This window comes from Zeus faber (genome assembly GCF_960531495.2).
Source record: "Zeus faber genome assembly, chromosome: 4".
Taxonomy (NCBI): Eukaryota; Metazoa; Chordata; class Actinopteri; order Zeiformes; family Zeidae; genus Zeus; species Zeus faber.
In genome coordinates, this window is record NC_137191.1 from 20,431,496 (window position 1) to 20,454,583 (window position 23,088).

The window sequence follows — 23,088 nt, forward strand, 5'->3', positions numbered from 1 at the left end:
GTCTGGTAGCTTCTGGTGTTTACTCTAGTGCCCAGCGGCTTTGAATGTGACTTTTGAGCGAGGGGCACATCTCAGAGGCCTGTTACCGTAGCAACAGAGCAGGGTAATCCCAGGGCTCTGCTTGTCATGATTGTGTATGCAGAATACAGACACCCCCCCCCCCCCCCCCCCCCCATACACACACACACACACACACACACACACACACACACACACACACACACACACACACACACACACACACACACACACACACACACACTTTGAAAGGTCTACCAAGTTCATATCTAGTACTGGTCCACTAGAATAACAAGGTGTTATTTCATGTCTGTGGAGATTTTGGGTCGTTTATGGATGTTTCTGTCACTGATCTTATATCTGTGATGAATTACAGATATGAGGGGCCACTTAGTAATCATTTGTTTGTTGGCATCAACATTTTGCTTGTCTGTGAGTAACTTTTTATTTTATTTTTTTCTATTTTACCTATTCTATTTTACTCATGAAAACCCAAATTTTAAACATAAACTTTGGCTTTTTGTCTTATTTTAGAATTCTAATATTGATTTTTTGCAGGCAAAAAGTAAACCACATTCAAAACATCATGGAATGTTAAAGTCTTCCCACACTGCCAAAGAGAAGGTAATGTGTAAATTATATATTATTGTATAGAATTGTAAATAAAATTATATAACTGGTATAAATATGTTTTTATAGAATCTGAATTTAGAAAATAAATAAATATTTATTTTATCTGAATATGTTTATTTTTATCTGAATTATGATTATATATATATATATATATATATATATATATATATGTATATATATATATATATATTTCATCTGAATTATCATTTTGAGAAATTTTACTTTTCTCTTGCCATTAAAGGATGGCATCATGGAGGAGGCCAATGAGGGACGCATTCTACCCACTTTGGTCACATTTGAGGCCAGCAGTGCAGTGCAGGAGGACGAGGAAACAAGCTCTGTGGACAATGCTAATGCTAACGCCAACAAGGAGGACGCAGCCTTGGGGGCCACTGATCGAGGTGATAAAACCACTGCAGTTCTACTGAGCGAGGAAGAACTGGCCGAGCTCCTCAAGAAAGAATCGGATGAAGACGAGGCAGAAGAGATGGACGTGGAAGAGGAGGAGAAGGACGAAGAGGATGTGGAGAAAGTGAAGGTGGACAAATTGGAGGAGTCTGTGGAAGTCATTGAGGAAGGAGGGAAGGAGGTTGAGGGTGATGGGATGGATGCGGAGATGATGGCAGACAAACAGGAGGGGGATGAAAACAAGGAAGAAGAGTCTAAGACGCTCAAGGAAGAAGACAGCAAGGCTGAAGAAGATCAAGTGGAGGAGTCCATCACACAAGAGGGGCAAGAGGAAACAGAGGGCAGCACGGAGTCAGAGATCCCAAGAGACCTGGACTATGCCTCCGACAGTGACCTTTCACAACCTCTCAGCGCTGATTCGTCTGAGGCAAATTCCCAAAGTGAGGAGACACTTATGAAGAACGAGGAAAATGAAGATACCAGTGTGAAAGCACCGGCCGCCATAAGCGATGAAGACAGACAAGATGTAGAAATCGTGGAGGCATTGGAACGAGAAGCGACGGCCGATCAGGACGAGCTCCTGGAGATAATAAACAACGAGGAGAGCAGTTTTCAGACAGGTTCCCAGGGCAAAAGGGGCCAGGAGCCTGATGTGGGTGCAGGGCTCCTAATGAGCGGCGTCGATCTAGAGGAGGCAAAATTGGAGGGAAAGGAGCTTGAGGCAGAAGAAGAAGAAGGAGAAGAAGAAAAAGAAGAAGAAGAAGAAAAGGGTAAAAATGGCGGTGAAAGCCAGGTCAAGGAAAAGACAAGGAAGAGGAAGAACCAGAGGGCCAGAAAGCATGCTATGCAGAGGGACGAAGCTGGACCTGAGCGGAGCAGGCCTGATCTCCAGGAACCCGAGAGCCACACCGTCGACAACACTGTCCACAAGGCCAAGAGGAAGCGCACAGGAAAATGGGTACTTATTTCTAATAATTAGGAAATATCAAATTTCTTGGTGGGGGTTGATGCGTTTAAGGGTAGTCTATATCACGCTGATACAGCCCTCAATGACCCATTTGAACTTCATACTTTTCATCAAGGCATTTGTGCATCGGCCATCTTCTTGTATGACAGGACTGTACGGACCTCTTTGTCCACAATGCAGGCTCCTCTAGTGGGAATGAATCCAGTCCAGATAAGGGCCACAGTGGACCTCTACCCTAGTGCGAGGCCCTCTCTTGGCGGAGGTGTTCATCTTCCAGAAGACCTTCCTGGTAAGCCTCTGGGCACGTCGGCAAACGCAGTGTTGCCCTCAGCATCACATCATTAGAAACACTGCAATCTAAACCCCCAACTGCCTCGGCTTCGCAGGGGAATCTGCTGACTTGGGTAATTTTGCCAAAAACTCCCACATGAATAGTCTCGGGGAAACTTCACGGCCGCTACCAAAACACAGCCACGCCGGCTTAAGGAGTCAATGGGGGAGATGAGTCGAATTGAATTACTGTACAAACTCCACCCGGTTATGGAATGTCAGGCTTAATGTGCTGTCATGGAGTCATTGTTACAGTTCTTACCATTTCATTTGTCAAATGACGGAACATCTTCACTGTCTTTTCATGTAGATCCTTGCGACAATTTCCGCTGTAAACGTGGAAAAACATGTAAGCTTGATGGCAACGATAAGCCTGCCTGTGTGTGCCAAGAACCATCCGATTGCCCTTCAAGTGTCAATGAATTTGATCATGTAAGTATCGATATATCGAATAATTACTGGATAAATAGCCATTTTTAAAAAACGTACAGAGTAATGCAATCACTGTTCATGTTTGGCAATCACTGGGTTCATGTTCCATTTCTATAGGTTTGTGGGACCGACAATAACACATATGACACGTCGTGTGAGCTCTTTGCGGCCAAATGCAGCATGGAAGGAACCAAGAGAGGACACAAACTCCACCTTGACTACACAGGGCCTTGCAAATGTAGGACCTAACTACTTTATAGTGCATGGTTTAAACTGTCATTGTTTCGGCAAATATTACACAACCGGCTCACTCTCATACACTTTCTCATTCGATCCCAGTCATAGCTCTGTGCGTGGACGCTGAGCTGGTCCAGTTCCCCCTAAGGATGAGGGACTGGCTGAAGAACGTGCTGCTTCAGCTCTACGAGCACGACACCATGTCCCCTGGTTTCCTCACTGCCAAACAGCGCGTCAAGGTAAGAAGCAGCGCTCAGCGATGTGACCAAAGAAGTCGGAGTCACTCTGAAGAAACAGAGCCTATGTCGTGACAATATCATGTTGGTATTTCGTCGACACAGGTGAAAAAAATCTACGAGAGCGAGAGGCGTCTCCATGCTGGCGACCACCCCATTGAGCTTCTGGCCCAGGACTTTGAGAAGAACTACAACATGTACATCTACCCCGTGCACTGGCAGTTTGCCCAGATGGACCAGCACCCTTCTGACAGGTACGGCTTCACAATGTCAATTCAGTTTCCGCTTTGACGATAAGGCACTTCTTCATCAGCCTTGAATTTTCGCTCCCCGCAGGTTCCTGTCCCACTCGGAGCTGGCCCCACTCAGGGTCCCGCTGGTGCCCATGGAGCACTGCACCTCCCGTTTCTTCCAGGAGTGCGACGCCGACAGGGACAAGCAGGTGTCCTTCAAGGAGTGGGCGTACTGCTTCGGTATCAAGGACGGTGAGTGTCATGGACATGAACGGTATACAATAATCACGTCTCAGGGACTAGGCCCGCCTCGAATTAAAGAATTAAATCAAAGCTCGAGAGGATATCGTTCCCTTAACTTTAGATTTCCCTACAAAACTGTCACATCTTATAGCAGCATTCTTATATATAGAGCCTTGATAGAGTGATATCGTAATGCACAACATTACCAGCCACAAGTATGACTCAGCCACGTAGCCTACACCTCTATCTTCAACTGTCTCACCCGTAATAAAGTATTTACTGTAATTAAACTCATTACATTCAGTGAGGTACCGCCATGTCTGCTCTGTACTGTATATACATTATAATCATATACAAGTGCCTGAATTGATATTCATAACATGCCTGCCTTTCTAATCACAATATGATAGACTGTACTGTGTGTAATGTTGGTATGCTCAAAACCTAAAACCTAAAAAGAATGTGAAGAAGACCTTGTTTACAGCATTCCTAGACAAAGTTTATTATATATTTATATTCCCACGATTTTATATGTCACTGGTGATGATACACTTCAGATTGGAGACTCTAATCAGGGTTTCTCACGAAATGATCCTGTGTTATGTCACATTCTACAGTGGTTGTGTCAGTCGACGTTGATAATGCAACATACGCGTGTAAGTTATAGGTAAACAATATTAAATGTCTCTCCTTGGTTTTCTCCGCAGAGGACATAGATGTCAACCTGCTGTTCTGAGAACCACGTCGGCTCTACTTCAGCGGCATCGCACGAGGTGAAACAAAGAGGAGAAAGTAGCGTTTAAACAATTTTAAACTCTGTTACGAGGCACTGTGAAAAGACGAGAGAGCACCTACACACTTCAAGTTATGATTTAACAGTGGAAAGGAGATTGTGAATAAGACCCAGGCGGTGTCATACCCAGCTGAGTTCTTCTACTTAGACGCTAAAGTAATTGTACTATTAATGATTTTTAATATGTTTTAATACATTCCTATTGTGAGAACATTTACAAGAGTATATTATAGATGGCAAGAAAGAAAGTTTTGGAAGAAATGAAATAATGAAATAAATGAAATAAAAGATAGGCTTCAGTAGGATATATTGTTACGTTCATTATGCGCTATACTTGTTATCTTTTATCCTAGTATACAGTATTAAAAACCGATATGTAAGTGGATGAGGCTGCAAATGTTTGTCAATGTTTCAATGTTTTGATGTCAGTGTTCTTATGTCACACTTTCCGTTTTAATTAAAGCTTTTTGGACCTTAATTTTACCTTGCTCACGTACAGTATTTTATATGTTATACAGTTCCATTGTATCCATTGTCCAATTGTTCTTCAGTTTCCTTGTTTTCTGAAGCCACATTGCATCAAAAGGTGACATCTGCATTTAAATCTGTGGTTCTGAGAACACAAGCCACTGATACCCGGTTTATGTTCGCCAGGTAATCCTGATAATGGCCCTCCGTGGGGTGTAGGAAAGCAGAAAATAACCTGCCATCTTAGTCACGGTCGTTGTGGTCGTGCCGAGTTAAGTCCGTCAACTTGTGTTGTGCTGAGTTCAAGCTCTGATTGGATCGTCTTGGGGACGTCTTCTCAGAAATCCTCTATAAAGGTATCGTGAGTAGCCCAGTGCGCTTCAGCCTTCAACTATCAGCCGGTCCCAGAGATAAAACATGTTCTGCATGCTGTGGATTATCTTCCAGACCTTGGCCTTGATGGCTGAGGGCGGTGTGTCTTCAGGAAGTGGTGAGGCCGTTGCTAATGGGGGAGGGAACAACAACGGTGGAGCCATTGCTAATAATGGCAACCCTCAAAACGGGGGGGTCCCGCTAAATAACCAGCCATTTGTGGCTCAAGTGGTGCCAGTCGGTGGGTCATTCTTCATCCAACCCATTGGGAACCCTATCGCCCAGGCCGCTGCACAGCAGCTAATGCCGATTGGAGCCCTCCAGCAAGGTGGGCCGTACATCCTGGGACAGGCGGGCGGCGCCAACGGGATTGCACAGCCACAGGTCCCACAGTTCCAGGGAGGGACGGTTCAGACCACTGACCTGGGGGGGTCCGTGCCGCTGTTCGCACTGCTGCCTCAGGCCAATGTGATGGGGGGTCCGCAGAGAGCCATTTTGGTCCCTGCTCAGCAGGTACAGCTCATGCTCGCGAATGGACAAAACGCCCAGCAGCAGCAGCAGCCGCCTGTGGGGGGGAACGCAGTGGCCAGAGCCAGGGTCAAGCATTCGGTGGCAGCACACCCCCGGAGAGTCCCGCCTCCAGCGTCCAAAGTGATGACCCCCGACGTGGAGGAGTCCTCTGGCTTGGACACTGAGGAGAACCTGAACAACTGAAAACTGTGGTTATCAAGATGTCTGTTGTGTAATGTTCTCCTATGTCTTGATCCTTCTCTATGATTACTGCTTCATCACAATTCAGTGTTTTTATTGTGAATCAACGTGATTATTAAAAAAAAAAAACTAATAAATTATCTCAATGGGAAAGTCATTGTCAAATCTTTGTTTCAAAACGTGGTCTTTGATTGATAAACCAAAAGCTGCTTTGATGGGTTTGAATTGTATTTCCTAGGGTCAGTTTTTGGCCATAGACAGAATTACATTTCCATTATCCATCCTACACCTTTAGTTTTATGGAGTTTTAATAATGAACCATGAGATCCTGGTGAGTATTTACAGAAAAAAACCCTGAATTAACCATCAAACTATAAAACAAACAGAAAACACCCCATATCCCTGAGATCACAGTAGGGGAGACGGACAAATATTCCAAACATTGGGACATGTGGGGGGATGTTTGGTTCAAAGCAAATCAGTAGGAGTCTATTGCCGTTAGGATTATATCTAACTGCCCCGAGGATGCATGTCTCATAGTCAGAAACCGAGCACACCACATGACAGTGTGTTATTAATGCAAAGCCTCCAGACTGTGCCACAGTGTTTACCTGGGCTCAGTGTCTGCTCCGTCAGCAGAACTAAGCTACACCTAGACAACCTCAATGCGTGACTCCATACCCAGACAGCCACATGTGAAATATGTCATGGCCTAATGCACAACTTGGGAAAAAATGCCTTATTAGACGTGTTGACAGGAAAATAACTTCACCTCCATATGTAATGTGTTTATTGTCTTTTTTCTTAAAGCAGCATTATGCAACTTTTGGTATTTGGGATTTGGCAGCCCTGCAGTTTCTGAGTGCAATTGCACTTTTATACCAGTGTCGCAAAACTGGCTCCGGTGTCGGAAAATAATTTGTTTACCGGACAAATTTGAACCTTATCGGTCACGTTTCAATAACAGTCTATGTTACAAACGCAAAGTTTGTCAAGCTACTTAGATCTACCTCACCATGCACAGCAAATATGATGTTGTTTCAGTCACAGTGCACAATACCACCATATATAATTTAGTGTATTATCAGGAAACCTAGCATAGTTATTTCAGCCTCCCATTATTTTCAAGTTAAGGTGGTAATCCAAGTCCCAGAATCCCATTCGAAACATCCAACTTTACCACTTATCGCTTTCTTTTCTGCACAGTATGCCTTCTTCTGAGCGATTGATTTGACTTTTTTTCTTGGTCACTTGAGGTGGTGGGGATATATATATATATATATATATATATATAATTATTATTATTTTTTTTCTAAACATGCTCTGGCACTAGGCTGGGCATACAAACAACAATATTTGTAGGTCACTAAATCCAAAACAGAGTTTATCTACAAGTGGCTGCCACCAGTTCCCCTCTTCGGAGGATCGTACCATGTTTTAACCCATAGAAAACTCATCATCCTTGCTTCTCCAAGAGGGGGAGGATAACCACAAGTGAAACAAAGAAACAAACAAGTATTTGACAAAAAAAACAACATTTTAAATTGGAACAACAATTACGACCCATTGCCTCTTCCTGTAGCAACTATACAACAAAGGAAAAGAAAAGAAAAAGAGGTGATCAAAAGGCTGTTCAAGGGAGTGTGTGAGGCTGATGCTGGCAGTGTGTGTGTGTGTGTGTGTGTGTGTGTGTGTGTGTGGGTGTGTGTGTGTGTGTGTGTGTGTGTGTGTGTGTGTGTGTATGTTTCTCTGTGTTGTTCCTTATATTGGAGTATAAGCTCAGAAACTTATCGTAGTGCCTCCGAGCAACAGCAAGGCTTCACAGACACCCCACGACTGCAAGAACACTCAGAGCCCAAAGCACCGCAGCCACAGAAGAACCCAAACTTTCCAAGAAGCCAAGAGCCCATGGATCAACACCCTGGGAGGTGCAAAACGGTCCCCAAATCTCGCCGGGAAAGGCGGACATGGCCACTCACAATGGAGACAGCCTGTAGAGGAGCACATACTTAACACAAGTACATTGAATGGCTGTTTCTTACAAAGTACCAGCTAAAGAAAGTCTCAAATATGAGTTTTCTTTCACAAAAAAAACCTCACAGATTACCGCTATAGATCTGCTCCATTCATCACACCATAGTAACGTGTTTGCTCCGTAAAGAACTGTAATTGTGGAAGTGTAAAAATGTGCCTTTTGTCACCGTTTACACCATGGTGCCTTTGCCCGTTTGTTTTGTTTTGTGACCACGGTCGACAACATTCAACGTTTCATGCGCCTTATTAGTCGGTACCCAGAAACCACTGCAAACGCACTGAATCACCCTGTTGTTGTTCGTGGTCGCCAGACGGCAGCAATGTCACAGTGTTAACTTTTATTGGGAAAAGAAAAAAAAAAGCACAGGTCAAATTTCAAATTCCCATTACTCAAAGGTGACACACACATAGTGTACAAGGATGAATCCGAATCTGGTTCCCTAATTGGCTCCCAATAATCTCTCCAACCGATAAAAGGTGTCCTTACTTTGGAGCGACACATCCTGCTCAACGTACATTGGAAGCGAAAACATCCCTATACTGTAACTCTTCGGTATGTAATTGCAGAGTTAATGTGATTTCTGCAAACAATTCTGACTTCATAACATCACTATGAAATAATATATATCTTTTATTTATGTTCAATATGAGCAGTATTTTCATCTATTTAAACTGACGGTGTTTGGAGTCAAGTGCCATTTCTTCCCATTTCTCAATCTAGGCGACAAAATGAAGCTTCTCGTCGTCCCAACTTTTGTTGTGGCCATCTGCTGTGTGAGTACGGAACTCTCTCTCTCTCTCTCTCTCACACTCGCACACACACGCACGCGCGCACACACACACACACACACACACACACACACACACTCAATCGACTTTTCATCTATCGCTCTCCACTCTTGTGTCAATAGGTCAGTGCAGGTGGCAAGGTAAGGACAGCAACACAGCCTTCACAGCTTTCATTCCACACCCTTCTGCATTTCAGGTAGGTCACATAGTCATAGGCACAACAACATGGTTCTAAATCGAGTTCCTTCTCAAATTTGAACAGAAACTGAGAATGATGGCTGGTCTGAATGGAGGGATGGTAAATGGAGCCAACCCTGGAATGATGGCAGGAGGTTTCAACCCACCCATCGTAGCTGGAGGGGCTGGTCTGGTCGGACAGCCCCAGTTTGCCCAGGTAGACCTCCACATTTTAGCCTGATTCCGTTGAAATTGAATCATCTGGATGGATTTGGCAACTGAAACGGATGTAACTGATGAAATGGACGAAAGCGATGTAATAAGTGTCCGTCCTCTATCTCTCTGAAAGGTCGTCCCAGCCATTCCTGCGTATGCTATGCAGCCCCAAGTGATGGCTCAGGCTCCTTTTGGGGTTCCTAACGCTTATCCTGCCCCTCAAGTCAATGCTGTTAGTATAAATAATGACATTATATTTTAAACATATCTTATATTGTCCTTGGAATTCAATAATCATCACAAAAATCGTCAATTTTTAACGGACAGGTACCTTATATGGGAGTTCCTCAAATGGCAGCGATGAATCCCTTTCCGCAGCAGGTCATGGTAAGGGAATTATATCTTAGTCAATAGCCTTTCAAATGTGATACATATGTGAAACATGTATTATATATCACAAATCTGATGTATATTACATATTTACTTATATTTACTCAATCTCATGAAAACAGATTTTTTTTCCCCCCCACAAAAAGTTATTTCACAATAATAGTGTTTCCACATTAGTACATGAAGTCTGTCTTAAGTGTCTTAAGAAAGGTGCTATTATTTATCCTATTCTCAAATAATTGAACATCCTTGTGGACTATACGTGAATTTTGGTCTATAAACCAAATCGCCTTCATTATTTCCGTGCACTAATGTCATCTCATCACTTTTGCAATTTTAAAAAGGGAGTTCCAGGAGGGCCCATGCAACAGCAAGTTCCTTTTCAGCCTGATCTGATGCAACGATTCAAGGTACAATTAAGGAAAAATGTGTCGACAAACACTCCGATCAGCCACAATATTAAAAGCACTGACAGGTGAAGGGAATAACATTGCTCATCTCGTTCCAATGGCACCCGTCAAGCGGTGGGATATAATAAGGCAGCAAGTGAACAGTCGGTTCTTGAAGTTGATGTGTTGGAAGCAGGAAACATGGGCAAGCGTAAGGATCTGAGTCACTTTGACAAGGGCCAAATTGTGATGGCTAGACGACTGGGTCAGAGCATCTCCAATGTATGCAGTGGTTAGTACCGACCAAAAGTGGTACAAGGAAGGACAACCGGTGAACCGATGTTATTATTATTATTTGTGGGTTTTTTTTATGCAAATGTTTTAGAACAAAATCCATCTTATTATTCAAAACAAACTGTTTTCTATACATTTGTTCCTGTTTAGCGTCATATCGTGAAACAGGCTACGTCTGATGTGGACACTCAGGTAATGCTATGCATCGTAAATGCGAATTACTTCACTAAATGTATGGTTCTTATTACCTCTAATGCCTTCTGTGATTCCTCAGATTCCGACTCCAGCTGAAGCGGCAACACCGACTCCCTGCGCACTTCATCAAGAGGGGAATTAAAATAATTTATTTTGCTAATGTTCAATGTTTTTAAGTTCTCCTTTCATATTCCTATAAAACAAGCAATTGATATTCAAATTATTGTATGTACTTAGTCTTGTCATTCAAATAAAAAGCATTAATTAATGAAAAAAAAGTTGCTTATTTTTCTCTCCTTTGCCCTTAATATTGACAATAGTATTATATTATATGTAGATTATATATACACACATAATAAGAAGGGAATCTGAGTTTAGAATACTTGAATATAATAATCTATATCGGGCCTCTGCTGCCATCTCCCGGACAAGACGCATAGTACACTCAAATAGGAAATGATAGGAGATATTAAACAAAGCACTATATTCACATTTTAATATAGTGAATATAATATAAAAACAGTCAACGTTCAAACCGTTTCCTCTCAATGTCCTTATCAGTGCTTCTCAACCAGTGGTTCCCGATCCAAAACTGGGTCGTGGGCCAATTTCGAGTGGGCATATACTGTACAGTCCTACTTTGTCATCTCATACTATATGTGTTTCATAGCTGCTTATATAAAACTGTATTTTGGAAGCTCATGAAATTAGTTGCTAGTGTTTCGGCGTTTTCTCCAACTGGGGATTTAAGCTTGAAATTGTGCTTAAATCCACAAAACCATAGTGGATTATTGCATTATTCATTTCTTGAAATACATTTGAATGGATAAAATCATAATTTATTGAGAAAAAAAAAATTATTTCGAATAATAATTTAAAAAACATGAACGTGATATTCTTTACGACTAAGGATAATTCTGGATCCTGAGACAACATTTACATTACATTTAAATTTAGTCATTTAGCAGACGCTTTTATCCAAAGCGACTTACAAGGGAGAATAACATTCAAGCTACAAGAGCAGTTGAGAGTCTTATTTTTCACTGACAACAGGTTTAATTATATAAATCAAATAGATAATGACATAAAAAACAGCAAGTGAGAAGTGAAATGTCTGACCATAAGCACCCGAATATTTAAGCACCTAGATCTTTAAGCACCTGGATCTTTAAGCACCTGAATCCCATTTTCTGAGCATTCTTTGGTCCTAAGTCCATAATTACTCTGCGCATCACTGAGAAGAAAATAAAAAATGACAATTTAAGTTGAGTGTTGAGGTTCACTTGTTGACTATTTTACACTCAACAAAGTCACGCTGTGGCTGGAAAGGAAGCACTGGACAGTAACCAAATTATATAAAAAACAAGACTTAAACGCGTTATCTGAAAGTACGATTAGTACATTTGGCATATGTTATGTTTTCATCACAAATTCACATTTTGTGGAACTGAAACCACTTATGTTGTACTTAAGATGTAGTTCAATATATCAAAAACATAATTTGGATGTATTTTCGGTTACTTATGGCTACCAAGACAACACAGTTTTTCTAACGAGTGCATCTAAAGTTGGGTTAATGTTTTGATATACTTATTGTATGTGTGCACTTATACATAAATGGGTAGAAATGTTGTGCTTGGATAAACCTTTAACACACGTTATGTACTAAAAATGATATACTATTGGTATGGAAATATATACTTTTTTAAAACTTAAAAATCAAAATATTGGGAAAATAGTCCTATGACTAAAATTTGAAGACTCAATATCATAAAGCCTATAAACTAGCCTAAACTGGTACATTACAGTAAATAAGAAGTGCCCAAAAGTAAACTCACAGAAATGTAGTGAAATGTACTGTAGAAAAATGCTTGGATAAACTTTCTACTAAAAGTATACTTTCAGCAGGGAACAAAAATATGTTAATACTTTTTTTTTTATACTTCAAAACCTAAATAATTGTAAATTGATAGACCGTATCAGGCTAAAAACCCAAGTCAGCCCACGTCATAAGGTAAAGAGACGTTACTCATCATAACATGATAATAATAAGTCAGAATGTGTTTGCGCGTGTCTGAGTTTGACCACAGCGTGTCTGGACGCTCTGGAGAGGACTATAACAGGACGGGATTCACAGCCCCAGAAACAGCACAGACACACTGCAAGGACAAAAGCAAAGGTACGTGCGTTTCTTTGCTTTACTTTCCTAATTCTTGCATTTGGTGATATTGTGATTATTGTTATTATTTCTTTTTTATAAAGAATATATGATGAAATGTGAACTTCTGCAGGTATTATTCACTCAGCTGGTTGTAAGGCATCATGAAGCTGCACGCCGCCCTCCTCCTGGTGTGTTTTTTGAGGACCTGCGTTGCTCTTCCAGTGAGTATCCACTGTAACTGTATTACACACTCACTGAGCCCTTTATTAGGAACACTATACTAATACTTTGTAGACACCGCCTCTGCTCTCAAAACAGCCTCAATTCTTATTGGCATGAATTCCACAAGACGTTGGAAACCTTTGAGATTCTGGTTCATGTTGACATGATTGTATCACACAATTCCTGCAGATTTGTCAGCTGCACGTTCATGCTGCGAAATCTTTCGTTCTATCACATCCCAAAGGTGTTCTTTTGGATTCAGATCCAGTGACTGGGAAGGTACTGAAGAACGTTGAACTCATTGTCATGTTCATGAAACCTTTTTGAGCCGTCTGTGGCTTTGTGTCATGCTGCATTATCATGCTGGAAGTAGCCGTTAGAAGATGGTGTATCGTGGCCATGAAGGGACACACATGGTCAGCAACAATACTCAAACAGGCTGTGGCATTCCAGCGATGATTGATTGATAGTGTGACAAGAAAAAAGAACCCCACATCATTACACCACCACCACCAGCCTGGACTGTTGACACAAGGCAGGTTGGGTACAGGGATTCATGCTGTTGGTGCCAAATTCTGACCCGACCATCTGTGTGCCTCGGCGGAAACAGAGATTCATCAAACCAGGCTACGTTTTCCAGGCTTCAACTGTCAAGTTTTTTTGAGCCTGTGCCGAATGCAGCCTCCGCTCTGTGTTCTTGGCTGACAGAAGTGGAACCCGACGTGGTCTTCTGCTGTTGTAGCCCGTCAGCCTCAAAGTTCTACGTGTTGTGCATTCTGAGATGTTCATCTGCTCACTACAATTGTACAGCGTGGTTATCTGAGTTACTGTAGCCTTTCTGTCAGCTCCAATCAGTCTGGCCATTCTCCTTTGACATCCCTCATCCACAAGGCTTTCCCATACACAGAACTGCCGCTCACTGGATGTTTTTTGCTTTTGCACCACTGAGTAAACTCCAGAGACTGTTGTGCGTGAAAATCCCAGGAGATCAGCAGTTACAGAAATACTCAAACCAGCCTGTCTGGCATCAACAATCATGCCACGGTCGAGAACGCTGAGATCATTTTTTCCCTTTCTGATGGTTGATGTGAACATTAACTGTAGCTTCTGACTCGTATCTGCATGATTTTATGGATCATTGCACTGCTGCCACCCGATTGGCTGATTAGACAATTTAATTAATAAGTAGGTGTAGAGGTATTCCTAATAAAGTGCTCAGTAAGTGTATATTTTACTGTTTTATGCATAGTTATCTAAAAGCACTTTACATTATCATTTTGTTTTATTTTTTCTTGAAGATGCAGATAGGGATTCTGGCAAGCAACAGCAATGAGGTAAATATATATTTTTTCTCCTATTTATACGTTATATTTTACGTTCACATTATTGTTCTGCTCATTGAAGGTAAAAAAAACAAGATAAAACAAACCCTCCAAAAAACCAAGGACGACAACAAAAAGTCCAAAATCAATCTCCTGTGCACTTTTTGTTCAGATCCTGAGGTTCAATGGACTCACTTTGGCAACTCTTGGACAAACAGGAGTGCAGGTAGAGATGGAATATCATGGCCGGGACAGAAAGAAGCTTTTCTGATACTCATCCTTCTCCTAAATCACCCTTTCCCCCTTTAAGAAATTAAAATCCCCAAACTATTTGTACTATATATGAAGTTATGCAGTATTGTTATGTATATGGTTACTTATAGTTATTTTTGAGGTTTATCTTTTTATCGCTTATTGTTAATAATATTTACAACAAACCATAAAATAAGCCTAAATATTATTTAGACCTTTTTTAATGGTTTATTGTTCTATCTACCTACCTATCCTTCCACCCAGGGATCCTCCATGATGCCTCAGTACGTCCTACAGCAGCAGCCTGAGTTGCTGTTCACTCCCCAGGTGGTGAACCTGAACCCCCAGGTGGGGGTGGCGGGGCCCTTTGGCCCCCAGGGGACTCAGCTGCTGCTCCCCGCGCAGGGCAACCAGCTCAACCCCATGCTCATCCCCAACAGGCAGCAGGATCAGACCGGGCCCCAGGACCCCAACGATCCTCTGGGCCCCCAGCAGCCCCAAAATCCAGTGCAGGTAAGTCAGTGGAACTCTGTATTATGATTATGATTATGATTATGATTATTGTTGAAACACAAAACAAATACACGGAAAGTACAACTTGGCATAGAAAGCATGATCTCTAATAAATAAATGTGATATTGTTGGAACTCTTTTTGAAAAGTCATCATTAAAGGGGCCCTATTCTGTACTGTTTTAGGTCTGAGGTCCCAAAAAAATGTTTTTTTTGTTTTTGTTTTTTCTTTCCTGAAAATGCCACTTAGATTATGCATTAAAGCCATTCTAACATGCGTCTAATCCACCCTGCCTGAAAACAGGCTGTTTGAGTGGGTAGACCCACCCTCCCACCCGAGGTCCTTAGTTCTGTGAGCCCATGGTGTTTGAGCATGGCTTCTTGGTTTCGTTCTATTTACTCTGTAACTTTCACTTTTATCACCTTATCAGTCCAACAAGATCTATTCCTGAACAAATTTGAGGCAAGAAATAAGCAGTTGCAGCAGTTAGCAGTTGCTGAATCTTCACTCATAGTAGATCTACAAGGCCTCATCCAAAAGTCTGTTCTGACTTTAGTTGCCGTGCTACAAGCTTGTGGGAGAACACGGACACGGCGACGCTCGCTATTTTTTATTGGTTTTGTTTGGAGAAACGCACGGCGGAGGGGATGGAGCAGATGATCACGTGAAGAAATCGGTGACGAGCTGACGTCAGCTCGTGCAGAGAGTAGAAAGAACCTTGGAAAACGAGTGTTCAGAGTGTTTTGTTCACAGTGATAACTTTGTCATTAGTTAACATCATGATTTGACACTTTGGCCACGCCTAATATGAACATCCCATATTGTTACATTATATATGACAGAAAATAAGGAAAAGCACGGTCACCTTTAACTGTTTGAATTCACGTGCAGACTTTATTCCAAAGTCATTATTATCTAAAGCTTTTGCTATTTTCTGTATCCCGACCTTCCCTCAGATGATTCCGCAGTACCAGTACCCGGTGTATGGATTCCCTCAACAGCCTAGAATGCAGGTATGTTTATTTCACAGCATCGTGTTTCCGATGTGGAGAATCCGGGTTCAGAAAGCATAATACCACTCTGGGATTTTGGGGCAACCATGTGGATTATCTGATCGGCATGCGTCGACCCAGAGCTCCAACTGGTGGATCAGTGCAGGGCTGGACCCAAAACACGGGAAACAGGACTTCCTCCACCCGGACAGTATTAAAACGTTGTATAACACGCGACTACCGGACGTTTCCACACCTTTAACCCTGTCTTCCCTCGCTCTGCAGGGCTTCCCGTACTACATTTCCCCCTATGGGTTTCCCCCTCAGAGGAACACGGTAATGCTGCAGCCCAACAACGGGCAGGTGAGCCAGGCCCAGCAGACCCTGGAGAGGACCACCCAGAAGCCCCAGCTCCCTCTGCAGGTCAGCACGAGACACAGCGATGTTTGGAGAAATTACCTGAGCCGGTTTTTGAGTCTGTTCAGTTTGAGGCAACGGTGCGGGTGTGGGTCCCGTTGACTTAAAATGGGTCAGTTTGGCAGTTTTACTATTTATGAACGAGTGTGGTCTTATATACTTTTACTTAAGTAAAAGATGTGAGTACGTCTTCCACCACGGGGGATGGCATAGTGTTTTTAGCTTTGATTTTTCCACATAAAGAAAATATATATTTCTCATCCATTTCACACCCATTTCAGCAGGTGCACCAGCCCAAGGCACCTACAGACAAAGTAAGTGACTGATAAGAAATGCTAAGAAATTTAAGAAGATTATTTATTTACAAATATTGCAAACATTGAGGAGAAAATAACAGTATAAGCAATTATTTTATTTTCATTTTTAAATTATTGTTGACAAATATTTCATCAACACAATTTATTATTATTAATATTATGATTTAATAAGTGCCAATATTTTCCATGACAGACGTGGCCGGTGGTGACACATAAAGAGGCCACGACGACTCCTCCAGATAACCGTGGAGATGCCGCTGGTCCTGGCATCGATGAGGTGATAATGTTCATTTTTGTTCTTAAACCTCCAATCAGCCAATAAATATCGAGCAATCTTTGCATTGACATTGCAAATATTAAAAAAAAACATTTTTCCAACAGGGACACCCAAACTTCCCCTTCCTGTTTGAGCCATAGATTCCATCTGGGAAATAACGACCAGAAACCCTGGTCTGGCTGTTGCCGTTTCAATACCTTTCATTTGAAGAAAAGAGAGTTATTATTTCAAGCAACTTTTACTGTATTAAAACAACAGTCTTGGGTTTTTTGGGATTCTGCACTGTTTTGCAAGTTGTCCAATAAAGACATTTTTCAAAGATATTGCTTAGTTTTTTTATTGTAATATACAGACAGACAGTCTTTATGAATGATCCACCAGGATACAGCATTAATTAAAGTATTTGGTCAAATTCATATCTGGTGACTTCTTCCTGAATAAAAAAAAATGGGACAAGAAAATTATTGCTTTTGAAACTTGGTTTCAGGGTAATTATTACTAATTGAATAATATTAATATATTTAATATTGTTACCTTTTCTTTATTTCTATTTCAGATTAGAAATCATCCAGTTTTTCCATTTTGTGAGATTCAACCTGAAAATGATTCAGAACAAATTCAGAATTAACATTATTATTATTGTTTACTATTGTAGGGTTGAAGCAAATTATTTAATATAAATTATGATATACTGGATAGGAAAAAATATATAAATATCATATTAATATAATTGTAATATAATTATAACATATATAGTATACAGCACCAATAGATAAACTAATCAATGAATAAAATTAGAAGTAATATTATAATATCATCATAATAAATGGACTTACCCATCGGAAGCTTTTGGAGGAAAGTTGTTTGGAGCAGGAAATAACAGTTGAATTGAGTTGAATGGTAATATAAATGTGTAATATAAATATAATGTAATATATATAAAATCATACAATAAAATATGATCTAAATAATACAAACTGGTTACTTACAGGAGTGTAGATACCGTACTCAAAGGAGACTTTGTTCTACAAAGTCAAGCAGGGAAAATAAATATCAGTTATGAATTTTAAAATGAACAAACTAAAATAAGGGAAGATTTTCTATCGTGCATATTAATTACCGTAGCAGTGGGATTGTAAACAATCTTCAGATAGGGCTGAAAATATGGATAAAAACATGAATTGTTGAATCGTATCAATAATTCTCTTAGAAATATATTTACAAATTTTGAATATAAATGAAAAATGAGGTAATCACCTGAAAGCCAAAGCCTCCATACTATCAAACAAAAAGAACAAAAGGGACATTTTAATGTCAGAAATGTTTTAATCTTTAATTTTTAAAATACTTTGTAATAGTTATTTTGTCAGAAAATACTATACCACCATTCTCTGAGGTTCATGTTGCCCTTCCTAAAAAAAATAAAAAAAAACACTAAAAATCACACCACGTAAATGTCCGGACCCGTATCCACAACACATCTCAAGGATAAAAGTAGCTCCCAACTTGTTGATTGAGGAGAAACTCTGAAGAGTTAAAAAACGTAGAGTTTTTCACAAAGTGTTTTAGCGCTAAAACCAGCTCCTAAATCTGTGAGAAGTTAGGGGTCGTCAAGAGGACTCCCAAATCACTAGGACCAAATCACGAACAGTCCGAAAACGACTGCAGCATTTATCGATACGGAGCTTTTAAGAAGGTATTGCCTTAATCACGAGCGCATTACGATAATAGTCACTTCACCACTTCAGTCAGTATAATATTCTTGGTTTCATGTGTAATCAGTGAGCCTGCATTTTTCTTTACATTTTTTTATTTGAATATGGCAACATGATAACAGTATTTCTATAATGAAATCACAGAAAGAGACCCATCCCCAATCAGCCAATCGCTGTGGGCATAGTAAGTAAGCTTGTTCACGAAACATGACATCATCCATAGCACCAAGGTCAGCCCCGCCCTTTCTCTCAGCTTAAGATTTCTCCCCATTCCTTAGTAAAAGTTGGTCTCCGCAGCTTTGTGAATAGTTTTAAAGAGGAAACGCTAAACCCTTTAAGCGGAGATCGCTTAGTGATAAGATAACTCTAATGCTTAATAATTTATACTTATTTATTAATAATAAACTTGGATAAAGTGAAAAATAAGTGGTGAGGTTAAATACCTTAGGGTCGGGTGGTCCTCTCAGTGAACCCTGATTTTAAATCAATGTCAGTCATTAGTAATTTCATTTAATACACATAATCTTATCTTGTCCTATCTCATCTTATTTTATCTCTTATTTTGGATGATAAAATGCAAAAATTGGTGCAGTGAAATAAATAAATAAAATACCTTTGGCAGCAGATATATATTCTCCCCCTGTTAAATTCACAGTATTAGAAATTTTAATGTGTAATGTATAGAATAATGAAATGAGAACAATTATTTGGTTTACCTCTGTCAAGGGGAGACCAGTTACATTCTAGGAAGGAAAGCCACACACTTGATTTAATCTCCTGATATCTGACACCTTGTGCAAAAAAAACAAAAAAAGGTTTTTCAAGTCTTACCTGAAATATCACATTGTCAGCCTGAAAAGGGAGAAAAATGCGAAAAAAATAAGCCGATGAACGGTCTCCTTACACGGTTCTACACCCACCAGCCAACTCTCATGTTTATGTGCCTTGTAAAATCAGTGATGGCTCACCTTGAATATAGGTGTGAACTTGCCATTCCCCTGAAATACGACAAATAAACCACATTTTCAGACATCATTGTCTATATCCTCGTGTTTATGGTCGGATTAGTTATTATTTAGGACAGAATAGGTTCTGCAAACTACCGCTAGGTCTGTGTTGAGTGGGTTCCCTCCGAAGAAGATGCCCTCAAACAGAGCAGCTTCCTCTCCTCCTGGGGAGAAAAGTGGGATCCTTCTACCAGGCTGAAAAAAGAGGTGGAGAACTTAATCTCAGTTCCATAATCCTTGTCCAGGAACATCTTGTCCTTTGTCGAGAATTTACCTTCCTGTTGGGTCTCCCACTCCCTCTCGGTGGAGCTCCAAATCTTCGCCACTTACCCCTTGGACCATGGGGCGGCCGTTGTCCTTGGCCAGGATTGGTGGCCCCAGCTCCATCAGGCATATTCCCAAGGTGCAAAGGCATATTCCCAGGGTTGGGAGGCTTTTGTCCGACATAGACAAATACCATGTTGGCAGTTAATTTGCATTAATAGCGAGACCCTTCATTTAGAAAGAACATTTCAGACAAAATGTATAACTCGAAGTTCTTAACAGAAATGAACATTTACTGGCCATCGATCGTTTAAGAGTCATGCCTCCAAAAAAGTAGCTGCATTTGAAGCAAGTAAAATCTTGTTTTTAGATTTATTTTTTTTAACTTGTCATGAAGACGGATGAGTCTTTGCTGACTAAGCTTTTGAGATGCTGGCAATGTGCTTCCCTCTGCTGCCTTGCATTGAGCTATCAGTACTGGACACCCATGGGGTCTGAATCTGAGTCAGGTGGACAAAATGCAAATATCCCCAAAAAGACCCCACTATCCCATTCTTACCCCTTTGTCGCCCCGATTGGGGTTGGGAGGAACTCCTTCTGGCTGTTGGCTGCCGCCATTATCTCCAGGACTAGGTCTCTGGGTGTCGCCGTTCCACGGCCCTTCAGAGGGTCCATATGGATACCAAGGTGGCCTCTCACCTGGCTGGGAAAAATGTTTGTTATCATCTGTAAGTGTCTAGCCAAGCCAAAAGCTTCAGGTTCATGTTTCTTCCATGGTTATAGATGAACTTACCCATATTGGACTGCCTGATGTCCGATGTCGTGGCCAAAGAAGACCTCTGCCGTTTGGTCCATGGTGTTCTCCACTGCCGTCCATTGGCTTTTCTATCACTGGATGCATCCCCGTTGGGTCTTGGGGCTTGATAAAGGGTCATATGTTAAACAATAACCAACATACATACAAGGCAAGTAGCTCTTGACAAGTGTGACCTTTTCGATTAGCTGAAAATTATTTACACTTCCATCTGGCCTTGGTCCCCCAAACGCATTCCTCTGCCATGGCCACCTTGGATCAGTCTGAAAAAATTGATATGAGCAGGATGATAGATTTTAATATTATATCAGCCAATCACTCTGGTATATGTCTCCATTGAGGATACTTACACGTGCAGCCACTGCTGGCAAGAGTAAAGCGACAATACAAAGGAACTGCATTGCTGTTCAAGAGCCTGTGGAGATATCGATATATAAAATTCAGTTTTGCTGGTTCATAACCTGAACTGGACCTAATTCCCCCCCCCAGTCATTTCTACTTGGCACTTACTTGCACTGTAGCAGTGTCTTTGTGCTGTCCTGGCATCCACACACCACTTATACCAGACATTTTGCATTGCAACACGTCAAAATAAATCTCTAAACACCTCTGACTCACCTTTGGTATGTGCAATATGGATACCGCATTGCGAATGCCATTGGTCCCGACCTTGATCGCTGTTCCTCTATGCAAATAAAGTGAATTGTTTTGGGAAGAAAGCCGTAGGCTCATGACAACAACGGTTATTGATAGCAAAGGTAAATTTTTATAAAAATATGAGAATGTCTCTAATTCCCTTTTTAGCACTTCCTCCACACATACTTATATGAATATTCTTGTTGCGTGCTCCCAAATTGTGTCACATTATAGAAAAGACCATTTAATCCCTGGTTTTAACCGCTTTTCTGTTGGGCAACACTGAGGGGTGGGGAGCAATGACACTTGTTATTCAAAATACCATATTATGTAGAAGTTCAATGTTGTAAAGTTGTGTATACCAGGGGATGAAAACAACAAGTGGAATCAGTCATAATGTGAAATTCAGGATAAAAGGCATCAATTTTTTTTAAAACAATCTTTAATACTACTTAGATGACATTAGGGTTTTGATAGCCAACCACACCTTGATTTCAAATCAGATCAAATGTTTCACAATATTAGGCGTGACGAGTTTTTCAACAATGGCTCTCGGTCTCCGGAGGAAGCCCGATACCCTATTTAAATCGAGCTCAGAAGCCAACTTTACCATATCCGTCACTCTCGACTTGACAAACTGTTGAATTTAGACGGGAAGTCAGGAACGAGCGGTAACGACGCTGCTCTTTAAATGTGTTGATATGTTTTCTAGGTTGCTCAGCTTTCGATTGAAATGACAACATGGAGAATGTTTTGCTCTAACGTTCACATTGTTCTCTTTTTGCAACAGCCGTCATCATGCTGAAGGTGAACGTACTCTTGCTCGGATGCCTCCTGAGCCTCGCCGTGGCTCTTCCGGTGAGTGTCCCGTTAATAATTCATGATAAGACTGTTTCTAACGTTTCTAACTTATGTCATCGGACCCATAGTAACGTTAAAACCAACGTCTTTTCACAGGTTGAAGTTGAGCACAATCGATTTGCTCGCTCCGAGTCAAACTCTGACTCAAATGAGGTAGGCATTTCATGGTTTAACCCTCTGACCCCCGTCTTTGCGATGTGCGATTTTTACTGTTCCCTCTGTTCCCGTATAGGACTCTGGAAATTTCCCGAATTTCCAGCAGCTTATGCAACTTCTTCTGATGCTCCGTCTACCAACGGCTCCAGCTCCTGCTCCAGCCCCTGCTCCAGCTCCTGCCCCTGCTCCAGCTCCAGCTCCAGCAGCTCCAGCTCCAGCTCCCGCAGCTCCTGCTCTAGCAGCTCCAGCTCCAGCAGCTCCAGCTCCTGCCCCTGCTCCAGCTCCAGCTCCAGCTCCAGCTCCAGCTCCAGCTCCAGCTCCAGCTCCAGCTCCAGCTCCAGCTCCAGCTGGCAACAGATGAGAAGATGATCCTCCCAGGGACCTTCCAGAGATAGCATCCCTATCAGTGTGTTTGACTAAACATCTAACATCATAATGGAGTTAATCACGGAATGTCCTTCTCTGGGGTTGCTGATTGTTGGGGCTGAAATAATGAATTGTTTGTTAAAAGTCTAAAGATTATGATATCTGTATGATATCTGATTTATAATCTCTGTTAAATGACTTTCATCTCTGAATAAAGTTGAACAACGGCCCA

General features: G+C 41.3%; 2 protein-coding genes across 3 annotated transcripts; both read left to right on the forward strand.

The window, feature by feature from the left end:
• Window positions 1-396: 396 nt before the first annotated feature.
• Window positions 397-4,473, forward strand: sparcl1 (SPARC-like 1; the record flags this gene model as incomplete). Its single annotated transcript, XM_079999476.1, has 11 exons — window positions 397-450; window positions 577-642; window positions 893-1,753; window positions 1,853-2,017; window positions 2,207-2,315; window positions 2,667-2,788; window positions 2,906-3,026; window positions 3,128-3,264; window positions 3,367-3,515; window positions 3,598-3,746; window positions 4,445-4,473. 11 exons carry the CDS (start codon window positions 397-399, stop codon window positions 4,471-4,473), a joined length of 1,962 nt encoding a protein of 653 aa, XP_079855602.1.
• An 8,216-nt stretch (window positions 4,474-12,689) lies between these two features.
• On the forward strand, window positions 12,690-17,269 carry odam (odontogenic, ameloblast associated). Of its 2 annotated transcripts, none has more exons than XM_079999724.1 (10): window positions 12,690-12,744; window positions 12,857-12,947; window positions 14,247-14,282; window positions 14,443-14,496; window positions 14,787-15,035; window positions 15,991-16,047; window positions 16,312-16,449; window positions 16,725-16,757; window positions 16,954-17,037; window positions 17,142-17,269. In XM_079999724.1, the coding sequence occupies exons 2-10, from the start codon at window positions 12,888-12,890 to the stop codon at window positions 17,175-17,177; spliced, it is 747 nt and encodes a 248-aa protein (XP_079855850.1). In that variant the 5' UTR covers window positions 12,690-12,744; window positions 12,857-12,887; the 3' UTR covers window positions 17,178-17,269. The 2 variants fall into 2 exon arrangements, with proteins under 2 accessions (XP_079855850.1, XP_079855851.1); XM_079999725.1 differs by having other exon boundaries at window positions 16,728-16,757.
• Window positions 17,270-23,088: the final 5,819 nt, after the last annotated feature.

Excerpts from the sequence above, each read along its gene's own strand:
- odam (XM_079999724.1), top strand. The coding sequence starts at position 12,888 with ATGAAGCTGCACGCCGCCCTCCTCCTGGTGTGTTTTTTGAGGACCTGC. Across the intron at positions 14,283-14,442 it reads TGGCAAGCAACAGCAATGAG|ATCCTGAGGTTCAATGGACT; the intron begins GTAAATATATAT and ends CTTTTTGTTCAG. Across the intron at positions 15,036-15,990 it reads AGCCCCAAAATCCAGTGCAG|ATGATTCCGCAGTACCAGTA; the intron begins GTAAGTCAGTGG and ends ACCTTCCCTCAG.